General features: G+C 36.6%; 1 protein-coding gene across 8 annotated transcripts in view; it reads left to right on the top strand.

Annotated features, from left to right (window-relative positions):
- Positions 1–22,863, top strand: part of cdk16 (cyclin-dependent kinase 16) — a 123,011-nt gene extending 100,148 nt beyond the window's left edge. For 5 of the 8 annotated variants that reach the window (XM_028813320.2, XM_028813319.2, XM_051933498.1 and 2 more), the window contains 7 exons: positions 3,619–3,716; positions 7,911–8,016; positions 8,213–8,255; positions 8,350–8,440; positions 9,873–9,950; positions 15,475–15,592; positions 20,685–22,863. In XM_028813320.2, coding sequence (XP_028669153.1) covers positions 3,619–3,716; positions 7,911–8,016; positions 8,213–8,255; positions 8,350–8,440; positions 9,873–9,950; positions 15,475–15,548 — 490 coding nt within the window. In that variant the 3' untranslated portion in view covers positions 15,549–15,592; positions 20,685–22,863. Of the gene's footprint in view, positions 1–3,618; positions 3,717–7,910; positions 8,017–8,212; positions 8,256–8,349; positions 8,441–9,872; positions 9,951–13,032; positions 13,074–15,474; positions 15,593–20,684 lie in introns of those variants that run through there. The other 3 variants (XM_051933496.1, XM_051933497.1, XM_028813318.2) reach the window with 3 other exon arrangements.
- Positions 22,864–23,125: the final 262 nt, after the last annotated feature.

Genomic DNA, 23,125 nt, shown 5'->3' with positions numbered 1-23,125 from the left:
CCAGTCCACAATTCCTTCTTAATTTTGTTGTACTTTTACTGACTTGTGACATTTTGCCTTCCCACTGTAGGAAAGAGGGTTTAATCACTCAGTTAATTATGTTTTGCCTTTGGCAATACTGGTAATTATTTAAAACAGTTTGGAACAGCAGGAATAATGTACAGTAGGACGAGTGAGGGAGTTCTGGTTTACTTTCCTGGCCAGGATGCCGGAAGTAGAAGAGATCTATACAGTTTATGAAAGGGTTTATAAATTGGTGAAAGTCTACATTAAATGTTTTCACTGTCTCTGGCTATAGACTTTGTTTCACAAATAACCCAAACATGCTTGTTGAAATGACCAAGTAGTACATTTTATTTATAACATAAGGACAATAGAAAAGTGATATATGTCAGAGTGTGTATGTATGTATGTATGTATGTTTGTATATAATACATGAGTGAGCGAGAGTGAGGATAGACCTCTAACAGTTGCCACAACACATGTAATTACAAAAGTTTGTAAGGTGTCGTTTGCTTGTTCACAGCTAGTCTATACTGGCTTAACATCACATCCCCACACTGTTTCTGTGTGTGAGTGTGTGCGTGTGAGATGCTGCTCAGCACTTTCTGGTGGGATTTAATTTGAGAAGATCATAACAGCTGGAACTTAACCTTTCCAAGGTTATTACCAGCTACAGTGACGCTAATATCATAATATATTAGCTGGGTTTGTCCTGTCTTTTAAATTACAATTAGTACTTCTTGGAATCAAAGTAGGAGTACTTACAGGCTGATATAAGCGATGCTTTATTCCTTTCCCAGTTGGCTTTCTTTAGACATATGGAAGGACCTTCAGCATGCTTTCTTTGTTTAGATGCCCTTCTCCTTCTTCGCCTTGGTTGCACCTTCATATTGCAGACGGTACTGCAGTTTTTTTTTTTGGTTCAAATACACCATGTTGGTCCTCTTGTTAGCAAAATTATGTCTGCTGGGTCAGCTGGTAATCAATCAGCCCTCGTCATTAGCAGGGAAAATGTTTGGTTTTTATGTATTTGATCTTCCTCTGCTTGGACACTTGCATCTTTAGCAAGGATTGGAACAATGGCACCCTCTCTCCAGCTCCTGTTATGGACGGTCTTCCATTTTTCCAGTCCAGCCCCATTTACTCTTTGGAGTAGTTTCTTCTTTGGACAGCAGAAGGTACGGCCAGGTTGAACAGTGAGTTGATAGAAGAAGGCGAGGATCTGGGTTTTGCAAAGAGTTTTTTTAAAGAAGAAATAGAGGTGTCTTGGGTGTACGTAAGCCCATTCTTTTTGTTGACAGTTGATGCAAAGTTCTGTTCATCAGTGTTACTCATCTTCGAGTTATGGTCCTTTGTTCAAATTTGGGTGTCAAAGAGCTGTCTCAGAGAGTTACTTGGTCTGTGATCGATCATCTTATCACATAAGGCACGGAGCCTGCATTCTGACAATGGAGTCTGTCATGGAAACTGAGACTTTTTAGCTGACATTACGAATGTCTGGCTCTGGGTTTATGGATATGTCAGATGGATAATGGATAATGTGCATTCACATTAATTTTCAATGCAAGATCACTGTTAATTTGTAACTTTGTCTGGAAAAATAGTATTTAAAGAAAAACTGTGTTTTTTGTGACGATCAACAATGAAATAAACATTAAAAAATTGTAACATTTTGCTCCAAATGTAATACAACCACAAAAACCGCAATTCTGGCTGGCCAGGTTATGTATTTTATTTTATACAACTGACTAAGTTGAAATACAATTTGGTTGGCTTTGTTTTCTCCAATTTTTGTGACTTGCAGCTCTGAGTTTGTTGGTTATTCACATGAAATTTCTCACATGGAGACTTGTATTTACTGTCAGTCCAATAGCATTTGAATGGCAGCTATATTTTTTGTTTCACCTCTTTCATCTTTTTTGTTCAATTATATATGTACACAACCCAACACAGAGTCTCTATAACTACAACATATAATTAGAGATGTGCTATATATGTAATCAAAGGTGGCCCCCAGACCTACAGCAAAGACAGCAGTGCTGAATCTGTTGAGTTATCTCCTTGCACTCCTTTTCATTTGTGTGTGTAGTTATTAAAAAAAGGTGGTACTTTTATACTTGCTGTAGAATAATGAACTGAGTCTAGTTCAAAAGAACATGTTAAGTGAGACTCTGTTAGACAAAGTGTCTTTGATGCTAATGGCAATTGCAAGTCATTTTACAAAACAATCAGCAGCATGTCACTTAATTAAGATTGTATAATGAAGAAGTAAAACAATGATTCAAGTATTCCAAGGAAAATTCATGCCAAACAGTACAGTAGAACAAGCCAAACATTAAGAATGATCAGAACATTACTTACTGTAAAACATTATTTTAAGCAAAATCTGTCACTATCCATGCAATTTCTTTAAGAATGTATGTGGTATTAATGGTACTTCTTAACTGGTTTAGAGATCTTACAGTGTTGATCTTTTTTATTTTTTTTGTCACATAATTAATAGTGAAAGCATAGTTAAATTAGTTATGATAGAGGAAAGAAGGTTCCTGAACAAAGAGAAGACACTTTGAGAAGGAGAAAAGCAAGTCCGATGAGTGAAAGCAAAGAATACTCGCTGAAGCTGCCATTTAAAGCTTGTCTGGCAAAGAGGCATGAGCATTTTGGAGAGTGGCGTCCATAAGACTGCGGAATAACTCACTGGAAAGTGTGTGTGTGTCCTGGCACACTGAGAGGGAATGGACGACAAGGCAGACACAGAGTCTGAACTTTAGAAGAAGCCATGTGGAGTGTGCCTTTTTGGAGGAAGCTGGATGTAGTGGTTAGGGTGTGTTTTTGCCAAAGCATTTCTGGAGTGCTTGTATAAAAATAGATGCACTAAAACAACATCCTCACTGAGCTGTGCTGAAGCTGCCTAAAGGCACTTGTCAAAAATGACTGTCCTACCTTCTTCCTCCCAGCTTCAGGTTTGCTCCCTCAGACTCCTGTGGCTGCTGTGATTGACAACATGTTTGCTGTTGCAGTGTACTTTACTGCAGGATTTTTTCAGCTGTCTTTTTTGTTAATGTCTTTTGACACATTCATAGATAGATTGATGAATCAGCCGGACCTACAAAAATATTTCTGGCAGATAATTAAGAGTATGTAGAGAAATGCAACCCCCAAAATGAATAGTTGCTCTAAAACTGGGACACATTTCTGTGTGATTCATTTTGCATTCCCTCTTCCTGTGTGTGTCAGTAATAACGCACACCTAGCTTTAGTGTCTGGATGACTCATTGCTTCTTCCCAGCAACATGAGGAGACTTGCTGGCTTGTGAGGTTTATATCACATTATATATACCATGCTAGGATAAAATTCACAGAACTCCTTATCGAAAACGCAGGATGGTGTCAGTGATAGGCTCATGATAAGCCTGCTCACTGTCTTCACTTTTTGTAATTTTTATAAAAGGACATTGCTGGATGCTCATCCCATGTGCTGTGAACAGTAAAAGCATAGAGAATGTTTGTGAAAAATGATATTAAAATCCTGCAATCATCATTTTTATTAGACAAGATGACTTTGTATGGCTTTGATAATCTTGCATCTCACATCTCCAACTCACTTTTTGGCAGGGGCGTGGGCTGTATATTCTATGAGATGTCTACAGGGAGGCCACTCTTCCCAGGATCCACTGTGGAAGAAGAACTCCACTTCATCTTCAAGCTGCTTGGTACGCACATAATTTCAGTTTTTTTTTTATTTTTTACTGCAAATAGCTTAAGTGAAGATGCGGTAAAGATAGTCTGCCCCCCATGACCCTGAATTGGATTAAGAAGCTTTAAGAATGTTATGTTGTTCATCTAGTTACTTTCACCTCATTGTTGTTGTTTGTACTGTTGCTGTGAAAAATTTCTGGAATCAATTTATTCCTTTTTTTTTTTTTTTTTTTTTTTTTAGTGTTGATTCATTTGTATTCATTTACTCAGGTCATCTAGCAGGCCCAGTGTTGAACAGTTAATTCTTATGTGATACTGTACCACCTTGGACTTGAAAATGCGACAACATTATGCTTTTCTTTCACTGTGTATTATTCATATGCATGTTAGTTAATAAAAGGACAGAGATACAAGGCCACTAGTATTGCCTCAGTGAAATGATTGTCCATCTATTATACTAGGGGGCTTTGCCCACCTGCTCGCTCCACTTTGCATCTCTGCCACTCACATTGTGAAGGGGGGGGACTGAACGCACGCTAAGCAGATGTGGTCGGATCAGTCGCTGGCTTGCTGCTGTTGAGCTGCATGTTCCGCTTGTTGTGCTGTGGGTCGATTATTTAAAAGCCTGTACAGCAGCTGTCCTTTTGTCTTGATGCCTTGTCTCGCAGAATGTTAAAGTGTCTCTGAAAAAATCACACATCGTCTCCTTCCAAGCCTTCCAAGATTTTGTTTATAATAAAGAGGCATATTGTTGACAGTGTCATAAAATATCTTCACTTACATTTTTAGGTATTTGATTGTGTTACACTTTTTAATCTTAATGCATTTAATTGGTGTTTTTCCATTGATTAACAAACATCTCCATAATATTAAAACGAATACAAACTAATGTTATGTGGAATGCTTTTTAAACATTGTATATTGTACTTGTATTTGAACATTGTAGTCTGAATTTTGACATTGAATGTCAACATTAATTCTAGGAAGAATCAAAAAGTTCATACAACTTACCCTTTAATAACAATAACATCACAGTTATATACCACTTCTCCACATAGTCTCCCAGCAGGTCAGTGCACTTCTGGTATCATTCTACTAACCTCTTCATTGGGGGAAGACGCTTGTGGCCTGCTCCCAAATCCAGGTCTGCACCAGTTGTTTAATTTCATCATCGGAGGTGAACCTGTGAACATATTGAACCTCTTTAAATGAAGCGAACATGGGATTGATGGCATGGGAAAGGAGCTATATAAATAAAATGTTTTATTATTATAGTTGCATGGTGCTAGATCTGGGCTATAAGGGGGTTGTGGAAGATGTTCAAACCTCAGCTGCTACATTGCCTCCACTTGTTAGTTCGCTGCATGGTAACATGCATTGTCAAGGAGCAATACTTTTTTGACAGTGTTCCTCTTCTTTTGGTCACTGATTGTCCATATTTCTGAAAATGTTCCAGAATAGGACCCTTCATGTACCAAAAGAAAGTCATCAGGACTTTCTTGACAGAGGGCTGTTGCTTGAATTTCTTCTTCTCTGCAGAACACAGGTGTTTTCACTGCATGCTGTGTCTGTTGCTTTCCAGAACACAGCAATGGACTCATGTCTCATCTCAAGTGACAATCTGCTCCAGAACACTCGTGAACTCCTTCATGATGTTTCAGGAATTAGGTTGCAACCTCCACGTATTGTTGTTTGTGCAAATCAGTAAGCTGTTTGGTTACCCAGGTTGGTTCTCAACCTTTAAGTGTTTGCGACCCGAGTTTTCATACCAGTTTTAATCGTGCCCCCCTAACGTTTTCTTGAAAGGAGCCCACTAATACCAATTTGTTCTTTTTTAATTAATGATATATCATAGATGCATATTTTATTATACCTACTTAACTTTTATCGACATTTATCTAACTCTATATTTATTTTTCTAGTATCAGAATGTAGTTTAAGTTAATTTGTTTTGGTTTCAATAGATGTATTTTTCATATTTTCAATTCTTGTTTTCTTTTTTTCACATCTTCGCACCCCCCTAGGGGGCCCCGCCCCACAGTTTGAGAACCACTGCCCTAAGTCATCATGCACTATGGCCTGTTTAGATGCATTGCTGATGTCCAAATGTACGTCAACAGAGGACAACATAATATGTCAGCCTTCTCTTATGAAGGCGTTCACCATGTCGATGTGGGCTTGTGTGTGTGCGATGTCAATGGTCAACCAGATCAAGCTTTGTCAGTTACACTTCTTCCTGCTTTAAACCTTTCTACCCATTCATAAACTTTTTCTTCCATACTGTACCAACATTTTACAGTGAATTTCAGCAGGTTTCACTCCCTCTACCCAAAGAAATCTCACTATGGTGTGTTGTTTGCCAGTGGTGCAGTCCCAGAGTTGAGCATCCTTGTTCATTTGACTTTGGCTTCAACTGGACAGCAGAGCGCTGTGCTGTGCGTGTTCAAACTACCCATAAGTTGTATTGCTTGTTGTATTGCATCAGCTTCTATCCATTGTGATTATTGTGTAATTTTCAAATTACATTTATTTTTTGATTTACCCTTATAGAAGTCCCACAAACTTGCTGTTTGACAATTAATTTAAATCTCTGTGTATTAGCCATGATATGGAAAAGAGTATCTACCATTCAAAGATTAGAATTTTTCTTTGCCTCCTGCTGTAGCTGAAATCAAATTTATTAATGAAAATAGCAAATGGAATGAATGAAATGTAAAATTCAAAACGGTATACTTTTTCCCAAGTAAATCTAAGTGATATCCTGGTGATACAGATACCCAGCCTTGTTCTACTTCAGTAGCAACTTGGAAAACCCAGTGTGAAATGACACTTTTTTATTTCATGATAGAGTAAAATGAAGAAAGTGATTTGCCAAGCAAAGTGGAACATTTTCCTTTATCAGGACACTTGGTTATATTAGTTTGCTGTTTTATTGTCTGAATAGAAACAGAACAATTTTTGTATGATGTAATACTGATAATGAAAAAGTGACTGATGATAAAACTAAAGTAAAATTCACCTGTTCTGCAGTGGAGTACAATGCATTGTGAATTTTGTAATTGCTGAGAGAAATGCAAAGGAAGAATCGGGTATGTTACTAGGGGAGTTCTTGCCCACCATTTTCTTTCAGAACAGAATGAATTATTTGGAGCATTAACTTTGCAAGCTGTCAGACATGCAGCATGGGGGACACTGGCTCATTCTGAATCCCAACCTTCGATTTAACAGCTAGTGGATCTCTGTCCAAATATCTCGGCCCATAAACCATGACTGGACAGAGGTCTAGAGACTGGAGAGGCCAGTATATTAAGCCAAATTCATTCTGCTGATAAAACCTGCTACTGCTGCCATGAAGGGAAGCTAATGGCATTAAAATGTTGCTGCAGTATTTCTTTGAATGACTTCAGAGGAGATCTTGTTATCAAGTGCTGCATAATTTATGCTTGCATTTTTTTCTGATGTGAGGGAGGGAATGCCTAGTATCTCATGTAAAGTAATTATGCAGTCTTATTTAAAAGTCAAAATTTAAAAAAACATCTAATTTTTCTTGAAAACAGGGTCTTATTCAACTTAAAAACAAAACAGTTGATTAATTATTTTTTCCCCTTTAATCGCTTGACAGTATGAATGCTATGAGTTAACAACAGACTACCATGGTTCTAAGCCCCTTTTAATTATGTTGTTCATACAGTATGTAATTTATATAAATGAATATTTTCATTGTCAAAAGAACTCAATTTTCTTTAGGGTTGTAGTGAGTTGGGGCCTATCCCTGCAGCACAGGGTATAAGGCAGGAAACAACCCTGGATTGGGTGTCTGCCCTTTGCCAGGTCCTCTCTCACACAACGATACTTGCACTCGCATACGGCCAATTTGGAATTGCCAATTAATTGTACAAATCCACAGTTATATGAGTAAAGCCCATGCAGACACAGAGAGAATGTCCAAACTACACACAGACAAAATTCAGGTTAAGGCAGAAGGGCTACTCATTGCACCATCATGCCTTTGCCTGTAAATACTCTATACTGTATATACATAAAGTAATACGCAGTATGCTCATACTTCAAAATGTGTTTTAGTTATCTCTTATTTTTCTCAGTGCACTTGATATGCTAGCCTTATCTGCAGCATAAAAGGAATATAGGAGAAGGCTATAAATCATCTCCATGTCTACTGAAATGTAATAAATTGTATTTTCTTGCAGGTACACCCACAGAAGAAACATGGCCTGGGATCACCTCAAATGAGGAATTCAAATCGTACAATTATCCAAAATATAGACCAGACTTACTCTGCAACCATGCTCCCAGGTAAGATGCTGATGTTCCACCCTTTACCTAATGACTTGTATCCCAGAACTAAATCACTGTTCTGCTGCTGCTACACGTCACCAAGTCAGTTAGTGAAACATAAAAGCATATTTCTTTTTTCACTTGAAGTCCATTTTTGAATTTTTGTGTTACTTGCTTTCTGTATTATAAGTTTTCTTGTGTTCATTTGCTGCAGGCTAGATAGCGATGGTGTGGATCTTCTTTCCAAGCTTTTGCAGGTAAGCACTGCTGAGTAGATGACTTTCTTAAAATTAAATGTGTTCTTGCACAGATCTCTTCCATCATTGATTTAATGTCCAATTTCTACTCCAGTTTGAAGGAAGGAAGAGAATATCAGCAGAAGAGTCTATGAAGCATCCTTACTTCCACTCGCTTGGAGAAAGGGTACTCAAACTGCCAGACAGTAGGTTTCCTTTGGTGTGGACATTTATAAAATGATATGGAAAAACACATTAATAGTGAGACATATTCTGCACGCATCAAGACTTTTTTCTCTGTATAGTGAAAGTTTAAAATTATCCCCTCACATTTTTCATCCATGTAACTATTTTTTCATCCACATAATCCAGCCGGAGCCTGCGGTCATGGAAATAATAGTCAGGAGTCATGCCTGGCCTATCCCATACAGCTCCACATGTATACTCGTACTGTTATGGAAGTACTTTAGAAATGCCATTGATTTGACAGCTCACTTTTCTCCTTTCACACAGCTGTGACAGGTGCAATTCAGTGAAGCAGTCCACCCTGCTCTTTTTATAATGTGGGTTAAGGAGGAGTGTGGCATTAACCAAAAATAGCTTAACCACATGTCATTTTATTATTATTGTTATTAATATACCATCTCTACCTTCATCTCTCATGTATGAGTATAGCTTGCTTATATATATATATAATATAAATAAGAAAGAGAGAGCAATTGGTCACATTCATTTTATTGAAAGTATGACAGCTCACAACAAAATTATGTTGTGAGGAGATAAGAGGTCTGTGTTCTGTGGCACTGATTGCGTAAGTACTGTTTGGAATTTGCTTGGTTTTGTTGGAGCAAAATAAGATATTGTAGTTGATTAAGTAAGACCCCTACTGTCTGTATGATGATGTGGTTCTAATAGGGAGAGATTAATGCTATGCACATGTATATATCGGCACCAAATGATGGTTGGTAGAACTCTTTATTGAACTTTTTCAGCACAGTACTCTCATACTTTACTGAGTGTGACAGTTTTCGGTCCTCTCGACCCCTTGAACCCTCTGACCACTCTTCAGACAGGTAAAAGTCCAATAATTATTTATTCGGACAATATTAAAGTACACAAAACACCTACACTCCACAATACTTATATAATAAATCAATAATCAATCACAATCCTCCACTCCCAGACGCATTGCCACCCTTCCACTCAGCTCAGCTCCACCTGGAACACTTCCGGGTTAGATAAAAATCCTTTCTTCTTCACCCCGGAAGCACGTCATTACTCCTGTCCATGTGACTTGAATGTACTTCCGGAGCATAGGGCAAATAATCCTTATTCCTCCCTGCAGCGTCCCCTAGCAGCCCCCACGGCATCCATCAGGGTTGGGGATAAAAACTGCATTGTCCAGAATTCCCTGCTGGCATTCGGGGCACCTCCATGCTGCAGAAAGGGCTCCCCCTGGCGGCCTGGGGGTATTGGCCGGGATGAACAGCCGGCCACATGTCACATGAGATTAGTGTTGCTTTTAATAATATTAGTTCTGATCTACTGCATTATGTCTAAGTATGCTTTTGCGAGTTACTGTGAGTTGCAATGTATTAATGTTTCTTTGGAACTTGTTCTTATATATTTCCTCTCCAGCTACTTCAATATTTGCACTAAAAGAGATTCAGTTAGAAAAGGATCCTGGTTTTCGTACATCTTCCCTCCCAGAATCTGGTAAGTTCTGAGAGTCACAGATGAACCATATGAGAAGCCAAAAGATTTACATAAATATACAGTCATATGAAAAAGTTTGGGAACCCCTCACAGCCTGCATAATAATTTACTCTTACTTTCAACAAAAAAGATAACAGTGGTTTGTCTTTCATTTCCTAGGAACATCTGAGTACTGGGGTGTTTTCCAAACAAAGATTTTTAGTGAAGCAGTATTTAGTTGTATGAAATTAAATCAAATGTGAAAAACTAGCTGTGCAAAAGTTTGGGTACCCTTGTAATTTTGCTGATTTGAATGCATGTAACTGCTCAATACTGATTACTTGCAACACCAAACTAGTTGAATTAGCTCGTTAAACCTTGAACTTCATAGACAGATGTGTTCAATTATGAAAAAATGTATTTAAGGTGGTCAGTTCCAAGTTGTGCTTACCTTTGACTCTCCTCTGAAGAGAGACAGCATGGGATCCTCAAAGCAACTCTCAGAAGATCTGAAAACAAAGATTGTTTAGTATCATGGTTTAGGGGAAGGCTACAAAAAGCTATCTCAGAGGTTTAAACTGTCAGTTTCAACTGTAAGGAATGTAATCAGGAAATGGAAGGCCACAGGCACAGTTGCTGTTAAACCCAGGTCTGTCAGATGAAGAAAAATACAGGAGCGGCATATGTGCAGGATTGTGAGAATGATTACAGACAACCCACAGATAACCTCCAAAGACCTTCAAGAACATCTTGCTGCACATGGTGTATCTGTACATCGTTCTACAATTCAGGCAATTTGCACAAAGAACATCTGTATAGCAGGTTGATGAGAAAGAAGCCCTTTCTGCACTCACGCCACAAATGGAGTCGCTTGTTGTATGCAAATGGTCATTTAGACAAGCCAGATTCATTTTGGAACAAAGTGCTTTGGACTGATGAGACAAAAATGAGTTATTTGGTCATAACAAAAAGCGCTTTGCATGGCGGAAGAAGAACACCGCATTCCAAGAAAAACACCTGCTACCTACTGTCAAATTTGGTGGAGGTTTCATCATGCTGTGGGGCTGTGTGGCTAGTTCAGGGATTGGGGCCCTTGTTAAAGTTGAGGGTTTGATGAAATCAACCCAATATCAACAAATTCTTCAGGATAATGTTCAAGCATCAGTCACAAAGTTGAAGTTATGCAGGGGTTGGATATTCTAACAAGACAATGACCCAAAACACAGTTCGAAATCTACAAAGGAATTTATGCAGAGGGAGAAGTACAATGTTCTGGAATGGCCGTCACAGTCCCCTGACTTGAATATCATTGAAAATCTATGTGATGATTTGAAGCAGGCTGTCCATGCTCAGTAGCCATCAAATTTAACTGAACTGGAGAGATTTTGTATGGAAGAATGGTGAAAAATACCTCCATCCAGAATCCAGACACTTATCAAAGGCTATAGGAGGCATCTAGAGGGTGTTATATTTGCAAAAGGAGGCTCAACTAAGTATTGATGTAATATCTCTGTTGGGGTGCCCACATTTATGCACCTGTCTAATTTTGTTATGATGCATATTGCATATTTTCTGTTAATCCAATAAATTTAATGTCACTGCTGAAATACTACTGTTTCCATAAGGCACGTCATATATTAAAAGGAAGTTGCTACTTTGAAAGCTCAGCCAATGATAAACAAAAATCCAAAGAATTAAGAGGGGTTCCCAAACTTTTTAATATGACTGTATTTTAAAACAGTTACATTAGGAGCATAAAAATAATTGAGTTCTTCTGTAATCTTCGTAAAACACTTCAGTAAATGTAAAATAGTAATTAAATAAGCTTCTACATTTTACTGGTAGATTTTTGTTTTAAATTGAAAGTTTACATTATCAATCTGTTTAAATAAATCATGGTTCTGTTGCTACTGTTCATTCAGTCAATTCCTACTACATACAAATGCTGTACTAAAATAAGGATTTATTTAGATAATTCACTAAATATAAATAAGTGGAGATGCAGACAGTGCAATAATTTAAGCAGGATTGACAGTAATGTCTAAGAAAAAGGGTGAATGTTCAAGTTTAACATCTTGCAAGTTTAGCATATCAGTCCTAGAGTTTAGAGAATGGACAAATCTTGAGGATAGGTTTGAATGACAAAATTAGCTTCATAGGCACTGAAAGACAATAGATGTTTCACATATTAATTAGATAAAAGGTATAGACAGGTATTCTGGGGTGTTTTTGTAGGTCAATAGTAAGATGTTAAAAATAAATCTAAATTGAGCAGAAAATTGGTTTTAGGCATAGTGGGACATTCTGATGTACAGATTTTGTAGGCCCCGGACATGACTCTAGTCAAAGAAATATCTAGTATTTTAACTGCTGCTTGATGCTTTGAGAGACACCCTATGTACCCAGAGGCTAACAAACCAGTTATTTCACATTCATATCTGGAATACCAAGAGTAGTATTATATATTTAACTTGCAACTTTCAGGATGATATAATGCAACAAACAATGCACTATTCTACAAAAAGTGCAATGTATTTCTTTTTTATTAAATTAGAGGATGAAAGTATGGCAGTTGATCAAAATTTAAGTTACCCATGAAGATTAAAAGCTACTCAATTGTTTTTCTATACTTAATTTTATTTTGTTCTTTTCAGGTACAGTTCTGTGTTTACTGTACCTTTTGATCACTTCCTTAAATCAATGTGAACAATGTATTTATTAAAATTGGTTATTGAGATTAAAATAAGTATGAAACAGGTACAGACTCAAAAAATATATTTTTACACAAACCAAAGTCAAATCCCCAAGTTAAGAGGACAGTGGCTGTAAATGTAAATAATACAAGGTTTGGATTTCCATTAATTGCAGAGATAAATAGGGTCATATAGGGTCTTGAGACGTTGATATTGATCTTCCATTTGTTTTCTTTATTTGGATCTTCTCACTAAACAGAAAACCTCAGTTGGATAATAAACCTCAAGTAGTTTTGAATAACATTTTTGCTTCTTGATTACTGGAGATCATGCATACCACCTAACAATGAAACACTGTTTAAAATGCTAGGTGATCCTGGGACAAACTGTAACCTCTCTTTCTCCAACAGTCAACTTGACGATTCAGGTTGTGGACGCTGAGTTTTGAAAGGTACTATTGAGCTTGCTGAATCTGAGACTGTTTGCCACTGTTTTTGTCTTGGTAAAAGTGGGGCGGGGGTGCACAATACAAAGCTGTGTGCTAAAATAGCCCAGCTGAAAGGCTTTCCCTTCCTGCTTGTTTGGTGCTACTAAGGCCTTGCTTTGTCTTTGTCTGGAAGAGCAGTATTGGGGAGAGTGGAAGTGCTGGGTTCTTTCAGTTTGTACAGACATTGCCTGGATCTGTCATTGTTTTATTTCAACCTGTTGAACTGTAGTTTGGAAGTGGTAGGATACGAACTAGATTTCACCCTTCCTAAAATCGAATCATTTTCCAAAGGTATTATCATCACAATGAAACACATTAATTGATTGACTGATTATTCTTAAAATGTATTTGATAGCAGGAAGTAGTTCTAAGGTCTTTGGTAAGCTTAATATTTACAAAACTACATGGCAAATGGACATTATTACAATGGGTCTCCAAACTATTTTATTTATGTCCATTAATTCTGTGCTATTTTGGCTATAGAAGCCCCTGTGTATTTTGTCAGTGTCTTGGTTGTAATATTTCAAATTCATAGACTGGATATCATAATACTTACTAATTTCTACTGAGACACATATCTAAAATTTATCTTAAAGCTCAAATTTATAACTCAATGAACATGCACCTACTTAAACTTATTAAGTGAGATATGGGAAGTCCCTGTGGCCCTAGTGACTGTTCCCATCCCATCATGCTGAATTAAGCTAAATTGTAGCCACACTAATATCGATTAGATACTAGCATAATAAGTTTTAGCCAGGAGGAAATGGAAAAAAACTCTTCAGTGGCTCCATGTACATTGCAATAATGGGTAAGGCGACACAGTGGCATAATAGGTAATGCAGCTGCCACACAACTCCAGCTCAGAGGTTAGTCCTGGTCCAGCCATTGCAGTTTAGGCTGATACTCTGGATTTATCCCACACACTGAATGGGACCTGTCCATGTGTCCTATTTTGAAGTAGCATCTTCTTCTGAGTTGGTTAATGTTATGTTGTGTGCTGAATGCTGCAGGGATTCATTCCAGTTTCCAGCAAACCTGACTTGGAATTGGCAGATTCAGAAACAAGTGGTGATATTATTTCCATAAAATATTCCAGTGCACCATAGTATCTATAAGAATGCAACACTTCAGAAGATGGGAGTGCTTTCATTTCTCTATAAATTATCTTCTATCAAGTTAGTAAAATAAATCCAAAATATTTACAAAAAGTATCCTATTGTACCAGCAGTTGTGCAATTTTGTATTGCATTTAGCATTCCTCAAAAACCATGTCTCTTATGTCATTTTATACTTTCCAATCACAATGCTGTAGTGAAACTCAATTTTACACTGTAAAATAAGTTACTTGTTTTAGATTATGACTTTCATTTACACTGGTAACTGGTGCCATATTTGATACCAGTAGTCTGCAAAAAAAAAAAAAAAATTATTGCTACCATCGAGAATTTTGCGTATTCTTTATAGATTTGAGGATTGCTGAATCCAAATCTGACCCTAGAGTTCCTCTATCACATCCAGTTTTTGAAAGATGAAGAAGTTTTTACCTGACAAAACACTATTCTACAAAGAAAAACCTTATTTAAATATAACTATTACTTACAAAAAGTTGTCACTTGGCAGATTTTTTCTCTTAATAATCCTCTAAAGATGTTTTACGGTGGAATGACCAACAGGTTTTTTCAAACATTGACTCACTTCACTTTCCACTATCATGTCTTTCCATTTGAGAGATGTCCTGGTGGAGCCTTTCCACGTGCTCATTAGAAGCTGCTCCTATGTTTGTGAGGAAAAAATCTAAATAAAAGTGTAAGAAATGGATTTTTAAAAACATTTCACCTAAGTGCTAGGTAGGAAGAGAGAACTTCCACAACAAGTTACTTGTAGTTTACCATCTTTGTATTCCCAAGAAAGCTGCAGTACACTTTTTTTGCTTTTCATTTCTCAATAAAGGAAGGGTGTGTACATATAACTTCCAACTGAATATAAAACAGCTGCAAAAAATATTTGTCTTTTGTAAAAAGCATGAAAACAGTGATTTATAATGCATACTAAAATACATTCTGCCAACACTATTTATTAATCAAATGTCACCACAAAAAATCTTTTTTTTTTTTTTTTCCCGAAATGGCCAGTGTGTCATTTGAGTTAATGGCAATAAAGGTGAAGGTTTATAAGCTTTAGTTTTTTCTTTGTCACAAACCAGCCTCCATTTTAATGGGGTTTCTCTTCCTTTGCTCATCTTTTTTATTTTAGTGCATGTCTGTCACCTTGCTTTTGTTGATTTCTTTTCTTTTTTCTTCTTCTCCTTTCTCTCTCTTCCCCCTTCCCATTTTTCTGATTGCTGGCCTGACCTTATAAATAGTTTCCTCCTCTGGAGCAGATTTTTTCCAGTCGGCCAATCAAATTCAAGCTGCCCGTGAGCATGTGCTCTGCTAGTCCTAAAGCTGCATCCCCATTGGCTGAAATCTGCATCTGCTCTGGTAATCCTTTTTATTTTTGCACTCTGAGATTGTATTTTTGGTCTATGGTTATTGACACTGAGTTTGCTTGTGACTGGTCTGGCTTGGCCTAGTGGTGTTACTCTACTGGTATTGATGGCTTGCCTTGCACATTTCAAAATTCAGACTCAAAAAAATTAATCCTTTTTTGTAAATGCATCAGTCTTAAACATAAGCTTCGAAAACTAATGAAATAACAACGAATTTTTAATTTTGCTAAATACTTCACAGGATGAACTTCAGTGCTGCATTAGTAATAACTGTGTGGGTTTATCGCATTGCTGGATAGTGGTGTCCTCTTATTTTAGCAAAGTAGCAGCCTCATCAAGCGCAAGAGCAATATTTACTGGAACCATCTGTTCAGTGGAAATGCTTTACATGCTTAAAGAGTGGGACAAGGCAAGTTGCCCAAAAGAGCAGTTGCTTCTGTTCACACCAAGAGTGGGTGTTTTGCCCTTTGTAGGGTTATGAGTTTTCTTTACAGCAGTGACTCAGTATGTATGAAATAATAGACAGTGGGGTTTCTCTCATATATTACAAAGCTTCCAGTCTCAATTGCTGTGCGGACAAAATCTTTGATTTTGTGCTACTTGTAGCTATAGCCAGTCAGTCTGTGAATCTTTAGTGGACCTGTCCAGAGCCATTCCACGGTAGTAAAATATTTGCGCCTTTAACAGCAAGAAAAGTAAAAGCAGTGAATGCACGGAGCAGGAAAGGAAAAGACAAATGTTTTCCCAAACCAGAAGGAGAATGTATTAAGCAAAAAACACTTGAATGAAGTTAGCATTATGTTAACCTTATACCAAAGATGTGCGTATGTTACATTTACTGGTGGCTCTAAACTTGCCCAGTGCTTGGGAGTATAAATGTGGCTGTATTTATGAACATGCCCTGTGATAGACGGGTGGCCCTGTGAAATTTGGCTCCTGTGTTGTGCTCTGTTTTACGTTAGATAAGCCCTGACCTCCAATAAGCTTTTAATGGAATGAGAATTATTTTCAAAACCAGAACAATAAAATTTGTGGCATCCATTGTAAAAATAAAGTTCCCATAAGTTTGTATAATATATTCTAGCTCAAAAAAAGAATTCACAGCAAAGAAACAATAATGATGACAACAGGGTGTGAGACTATATAAAACTAGTTCATCTACACTACAAGTGAAAAATCTGAACACACCCAGAAATGTTCATGTTGTTTCATAAATGAGTACCTTTTTTAATCAAGATACCATTGAATAGATTATAAACTACAGCCAGGACATTACTACACTAGTATTTCTAATGGCTATTATCGCTTGAAATAACAGATTTTTAATTTATTTTTCAAATATGATCACAAGACCTCCAGTCATCTTTTAGAGATCTTTATAGACTCTGGTGTATTTATCCTCATACATACTGTATGTAGTTGTTCATGTGGCCCTTCCCCTTCTTAAAAAAAAAAAAAATAAATAAAAAGCCAAACAAAATTAAAAAAATCAATAGCCTGACCTGATTCTTGAGAAAGCAGCTTCATTTTGGCTATTTTTGAACCCAGACCTGAACTTAAATGCCCAACCCAAATGAACAGAAAAACAGGTTTATGCAGTGGTAATGCAAATACAAAGGATACCATTTAAAATGGCTAATTAAGCATAAGCTAGCAGTCATATGTGAATAATAAATTAAAAATCTGTTAGTTTAAGCAGTAATAGCCATTAGTAACACTAGTACTGTCTTAATAGTACTGTATCTTGATGAGAGGGTATTCATTTCAATCAAAAACATGAACATTTCTGTATGTTTCCAGACTTTTGACTGGTAGTATAAATGTAGATTTTATTGTGCAAAATAAATATATGGAATTTTACTGAAATGTTACATTGGTTTTGTAACTATACATCTTAAAATACTTATACATTGTAGGAAATAAAACACTGTTTACAGAGAAGGAGTATCACTTGTTATACGCAGTAGTTCTTCTGACTTTACCATTTATTTATTTTCTAAATACACTTTTTTCATTACTCAGGCTCATAATACATTTGAGCATATCTCAGTAACAGCAGACACAACATTACTTTTATGGGGCTTATTTTACGACTTATCTTCTTTTTCTGGCTTCAGGATAGAGAGGAGGGGATCAACTTTAATCTTTAACTAAAAAATTAATTAAAAAGGTTTACAGTGTACATAGAGCAAAGTACATATTCCCATTAATAACTTTGAAATTGTTTACACCATTTTAATTAAAAAATTATCAATAAATAAAAAAAGTGTCCCTCCTCTAGCTAATTTTTCATATGCACGGACTACAAAATTTGCCCAAACTGGTAACTTTTTCTGCATTCATGTGCTAAGAGTATTTTCTGAGATAATTATGTGTAATATCTCACCTTTCTATTTTTTTGTGTGTTGTCATGCCTTTGTGTTTGTCATTTTGGGAGAAATTAAAGGTTGCTTTTGATTTCCCTACTTGCTCCACTAATAAAATAAATAAGGTTTAGCATTTATTGGCTGACCTGGTTATTATTCTTTATTTTATATTATCGAATGAGGTCAAATGTCATATGTCTGCTTCACGTAGCATTGTTGTTTTCCCCAAAATGTCCCCTGAAGAGCTTGAAGGATGAAGCATGTGAAACTTCTTACTGAGAAACCTGCATTCCTCATCTATCTTATGTGAAGGCAGTTTAAATCTGTGGGGAGTGAGAAGCTGATTGGCAAAAAAAAAGCCTTGGCACAAGATTGACAAGAAACATGTGTGCCAATGCTGCAGTTCCACTCTGAAGTTGCTCTTCCCTTAAAGCAGGGTTGTCAAATTGAGCTAGGATGACCACAGAAGCTGCAGGCTTTCTCTGAAAGTCATCTGTCACTAAGAAGCTCTTTAGTTTTCTCTTTATCTAATCAAAATGACACCTTATTAACTAGGTTCTCTGCTTCCCTGTTAATATAAAACTCCCCTGCTGTGTTTGTTTAGCATTCTCAGAGATATTTGGAAAAGTGCCTGTTAAAGAATGTTTTGACATTATTGTGAATCTTGTTCTATATGCCTAATAGAATTGGTCTTTTTCCCTACATTGTTTGTAAAAGTAAAAGAACAGGTTCAAGTGAAAATTTGCCTTTTAGAGAACTAACTCATTAATTATGGCTGACAGATCTGCTTTATTCATCACAAAAGCCCACTCTTTTAAAAAAAATATTGCTCATTATTATAGTAGAAAATTAAAATCTCAATTGAGCGTATATTTTTCGAAAGACTTGCATTCATCCATTTACTATAAATTTAATTTTAGTGTCACAGGGAGCCATACTTTATCCTGGTAGCATCGGGTACAAACCAAGACTGAATGCTAGATGGGTTAGGGTACCTAAACTTAAGATACTGGGCCAATTTAAAGTTAACAAGTTAACCTAACATGAATATTTTTGAGATTTAGGAAGAAAACCAGAGTACCTGGAGAAAAGTTGTGTAGCTGCACTGTTCACTACTGTCCTGCAAAAGACGTGGCAACACAAATAGACATACTGTTAAATGTTACAAAACTATGAAACCCAAATCTTCACAAAGAACGAGAAAACCACATACTGTAGTCCAATTAAAGGAATACTCCATCCAATAATATTTTTTTTATCTATTAGTTAGACCGTGTTTGTAGTGATACCTAAGAAAATTATTTAATTTCATGTTTTCATGGGGAACTGAGATCACAAAGCTTATGACCAATAAATAAGATATTATTAATATGTTTGGGTCTATTTAATATTGATTATATTAACCACTTTCACAAGAACGACACAAAGACATCGTAAAGGTTTGGGGCGTATAATGTGCCTTGGCTGCAAAAAGGATTTGAAATAATTGTGAGATGTTCACAAGTCTGAGTCCAAAACAGAACTAATGATGTGGAGGTTCAAGATGGCGGCTTTAAAGGCTAGTGTAGGAAGTTACATCATCGAGACCAGAAGTGATGTCATCAAAGGAGCCGGAACCGTGCAGGATTTCCCAAGAATGGTCTGCAAGGGATTGAGAAAGACAGTTTGTGCACCTCGCCGCCCCCTGGTCTGGCATGGATTTACTACTACTCAGGCCCTTTAGCTGTCTCGTATTCACACATGTGTGACACCACATAGTTAGGTCTTAAAAATTGCAGCAGCTTACAGATAATGTTTATCACACAGCACTAGTGACTGCATTTGAATTCATAAAAACAATATAATTTATGAATATGATGATTGACAGGAAAAATGATACCTAGGTGAGATGATACATGTATGATTGAAGGCTTTGTTGTCTAACAAGACAAATATGGTATGGAGTGACTCCTACAGAATGAGAAACTTGTGAACGTTGATGGGAAAGAGATATTATGTCAAGTTTAGGGAAATTCTAGTAATCAATAAAAAAAATTAAGACATATTTCAAAATTAACGTCTTCATAAAACAGAGCAGACCATTACATTTTTTTGACGTCCTAAATCCCCATATCACTATCTCTGTTATTTTTACAGGCCAAGGAAAAACCAAGAATACAAATAAATAAACAGGCCAACTTCTGCTGAACAATTCCATGGCTACAAGTACTCTGCGGTGGTGTGTTATGGAGAGGATGTTCAGCATTGTTCATGAAAGAATCTCCTTCCAGCTTGAATGCATTTTGAGTTGTATTTTTAAACCGCAGCAGAAAGTCTAAATTCTAAGAGTTGAGTAACGTCTCAAGGCACTGGGCATATATAAAGGGGTGAGCTCAGTCATCACCTAGTGAAGATTTCTAATGCCACAGGTTGCCCTTTAGTAGTCCTCAGCCAGAAAGAAGGTTGTGTAGTCCTTATATTCCACACTTCATGGTGGCAAGTACTGTACGTTAAAAGCCAACAACTAGTGTAATACTTTTACTGGCAATTCCAAAATCATTTCCACTTACATCATAACATTGTTCTGTTTAAAAAAATAAAAAGGAACAAAGACTGGTAACAGACCAGATTTCATTTGGAACAGTAATGGTTCATAAGTGGTTTCTTGAAGAAGAGCAAATGTTGATGACTTTCAGCCAGTAGTAACTTCCTAATTTTTAAACTCTCTCTTTTTTGCAGCCAATAGCAAGCCAAGACGACAAAGTATGTTATTTTGAAAGACAAAAGAAGCTGGGACATTTTCATTGTGTTTTAAATATAAACTCCCTCATGTGGTGCCGCTGCAAAACTTGTGGACTTCTTGTAGTATGAGGGTGAGGTATTTGAAAGTGTCCGAGTATAAGGATTTCCCTGGAGGTGTGGACATATGATCTCTCCAGAGCAATGACTGAGTAGGTGAGTTGGGGATGACGAAGAGTTTGCTCCCAACCTCCAACTTTCTAGTGGCTGCTGCCTCCTCTGCAGGCAACATCAAGTTCAGAGGAGAAGAGACTTATTTGAAACAAAACGATTGATGTGCAATGAAGGTTTTCTTATATTGTGAAGGACAAAATATCTATTTTTTTTAAACTGTATCCTCATTGCTGTCATTTTTTTTTCTGATGTTGGTGTTGTAGATTTTTGTTTTTCCCAAAAAGATGCATTTTTAGGTTCTATGTATATGTGTTACTGGTTTTGGGTTGAGAACACAGTGGACTATTTTAAAACTTTCACCCTGGTACTGCCATATTGAACCTATTGTTCGGATTTCATCCATCCATTTAAAGTATGTTAATGTCTAGTTTTTGTATTATGGCTTTGCATGCTGAAACTAAAGCAGAGTTCTGTTTTGCCCATTTTCTTATTTTGTTGACCCATTTGGCTTTTTATAGAAAAATTACAAAAAGCCACATAAACTGTCATTTAAGCCCCAGAATTCACTTTGAAAACTTGAAAAGCAGCTTCATAGGAAAATCTGAAACTGGTTACTGTTTTTCTCATTTTATTTACACATGGTCTTTACACTGACATACAGATATTAAAATCAAAATCTTCCATAACTCTTTGTTGGAAACACACTCAACTTTTCCATCTTTTAATCAAATCCAGGAAGAGAGAGAGAAACTTGAGCCAGCCCTGTAAAGGAAATCAGTTATTGGGTTACATCAAGAGGCGAAGTTCTATGAACTTTGTAGAATAATTGATTTTTTTTTTCCTCAAATATTTTACCAGTTTTCTTTCAGGGCTTTTATATTTTGAAAGTTTCAGTATTTTTTAAGGTATTTCCATTTGCTTATATTGCAGAACACTAATGATTTAGAGAAAACCTCTTGAAAGTGAGGTTTAATTTTTTACATTGTTAGATTTAGCCATGTAGAAATATCTATTGAAAATGTTTACAAGCATTAGTTTACATTTTTATTTCTTACAAAAATGAAACATTTACAAAATGTGTACAAAAACAAAGTTGTGGACAGCACAGTTTGTAGCACTTGTCCTTATAGGGTTGTCATAAATTAGCAACACAGGACTGGTGAACAAACACAGTCATGTAGTCATTAAAAATATTTTCTACTGCAAATAATAATAAAGAATTGGACAAGCATTGTAGTTACTGATTTACAGTGCCATAGGAAGTACAGCACATTCTTTTTCTTCAAAGACCAAGTTAAATAAAAAATTAAAAAGCGTATCACAAAACAAAGTGCGTGACATTTCAGATTGACCCGTTAAATGTTACCACAGCCCACTGCTCCCACCTAAGAGGCACACAGAAAGCAGAACTATGCTTAGGTGAATGCTATCCATCCATCCATTATTAAACCTGCTCAATCCAATTCAAGGTCACAGAGTCCACAGCCTATTTGGTGAGCATTTTTGCTTCATGTCTGTAAGTTTAGATTTTTCGTTTAGCTGTCTTAAAGTGTATTGCATTTTCTCCGTATGTCTCAATTAGTTACATGTGCACTGTTCTGCTCTGTGAAGGGAATGAATGCTTGCACATCAAGTTAATCCCAATTGTGCGCCTTTTCTTCATAATTGGTGTAACACTTGAGGTCCCGGGTGAAAGCTTCTTGCCACTTGGATCAGTGTTTGCATAAGGGAGCAGAACAGAGCTGTCTGGGAAAGAGAAAGAGAAACGAAAACTCCCTTACATGCTGCAATAAGTCTTCCAAGAATGAAGAGAGAGCCGGTGAAATGGTACCCGCTGAGAGACTCCCATAGATTGGCCATTTATTTGTGAGCTCTGTATTTTCGTATTCTATTTTAGAAGCATTTTCACTTTTTGCTAATAGCTCCCACTTTTTAAGTTGTGTTGTGAATATAGAAAAATTTTCCAGGATGACAAATAAAAAAGCAATGTTGCTAATGTCATGTCCCCTTCAACTGAAAAGGATTTGTTTTTTGAAATGTATTTGTCTGTTTATTTTTTTTTTATGTTTTTGCATCACAATTTAGCCAAAGTTCATTTCTGCACATAGATATTATAACAAATTTTCAGGCAAACGTGTTTTTTTTTAACCTGATTAATATATCTTTTATACATTACCATATACACGCAGTGGACAAAATGGAAATAGCCACCTATTTTAACTTGGCGTCAACGTTGCTGACCACACTGCAGCTAGCATGAGCTTACA

The sequence above is a fragment of the Erpetoichthys calabaricus genome, chromosome 11 (genome assembly GCF_900747795.2).
Source record: "Erpetoichthys calabaricus chromosome 11, fErpCal1.3, whole genome shotgun sequence".
NCBI classification, from domain to species: Eukaryota; Metazoa; Chordata; class Cladistia; order Polypteriformes; family Polypteridae; genus Erpetoichthys; species Erpetoichthys calabaricus.
Note: the sequence above shows the minus strand (reverse complement) of the source record. Positions and strands in the feature narration are given on the sequence as shown.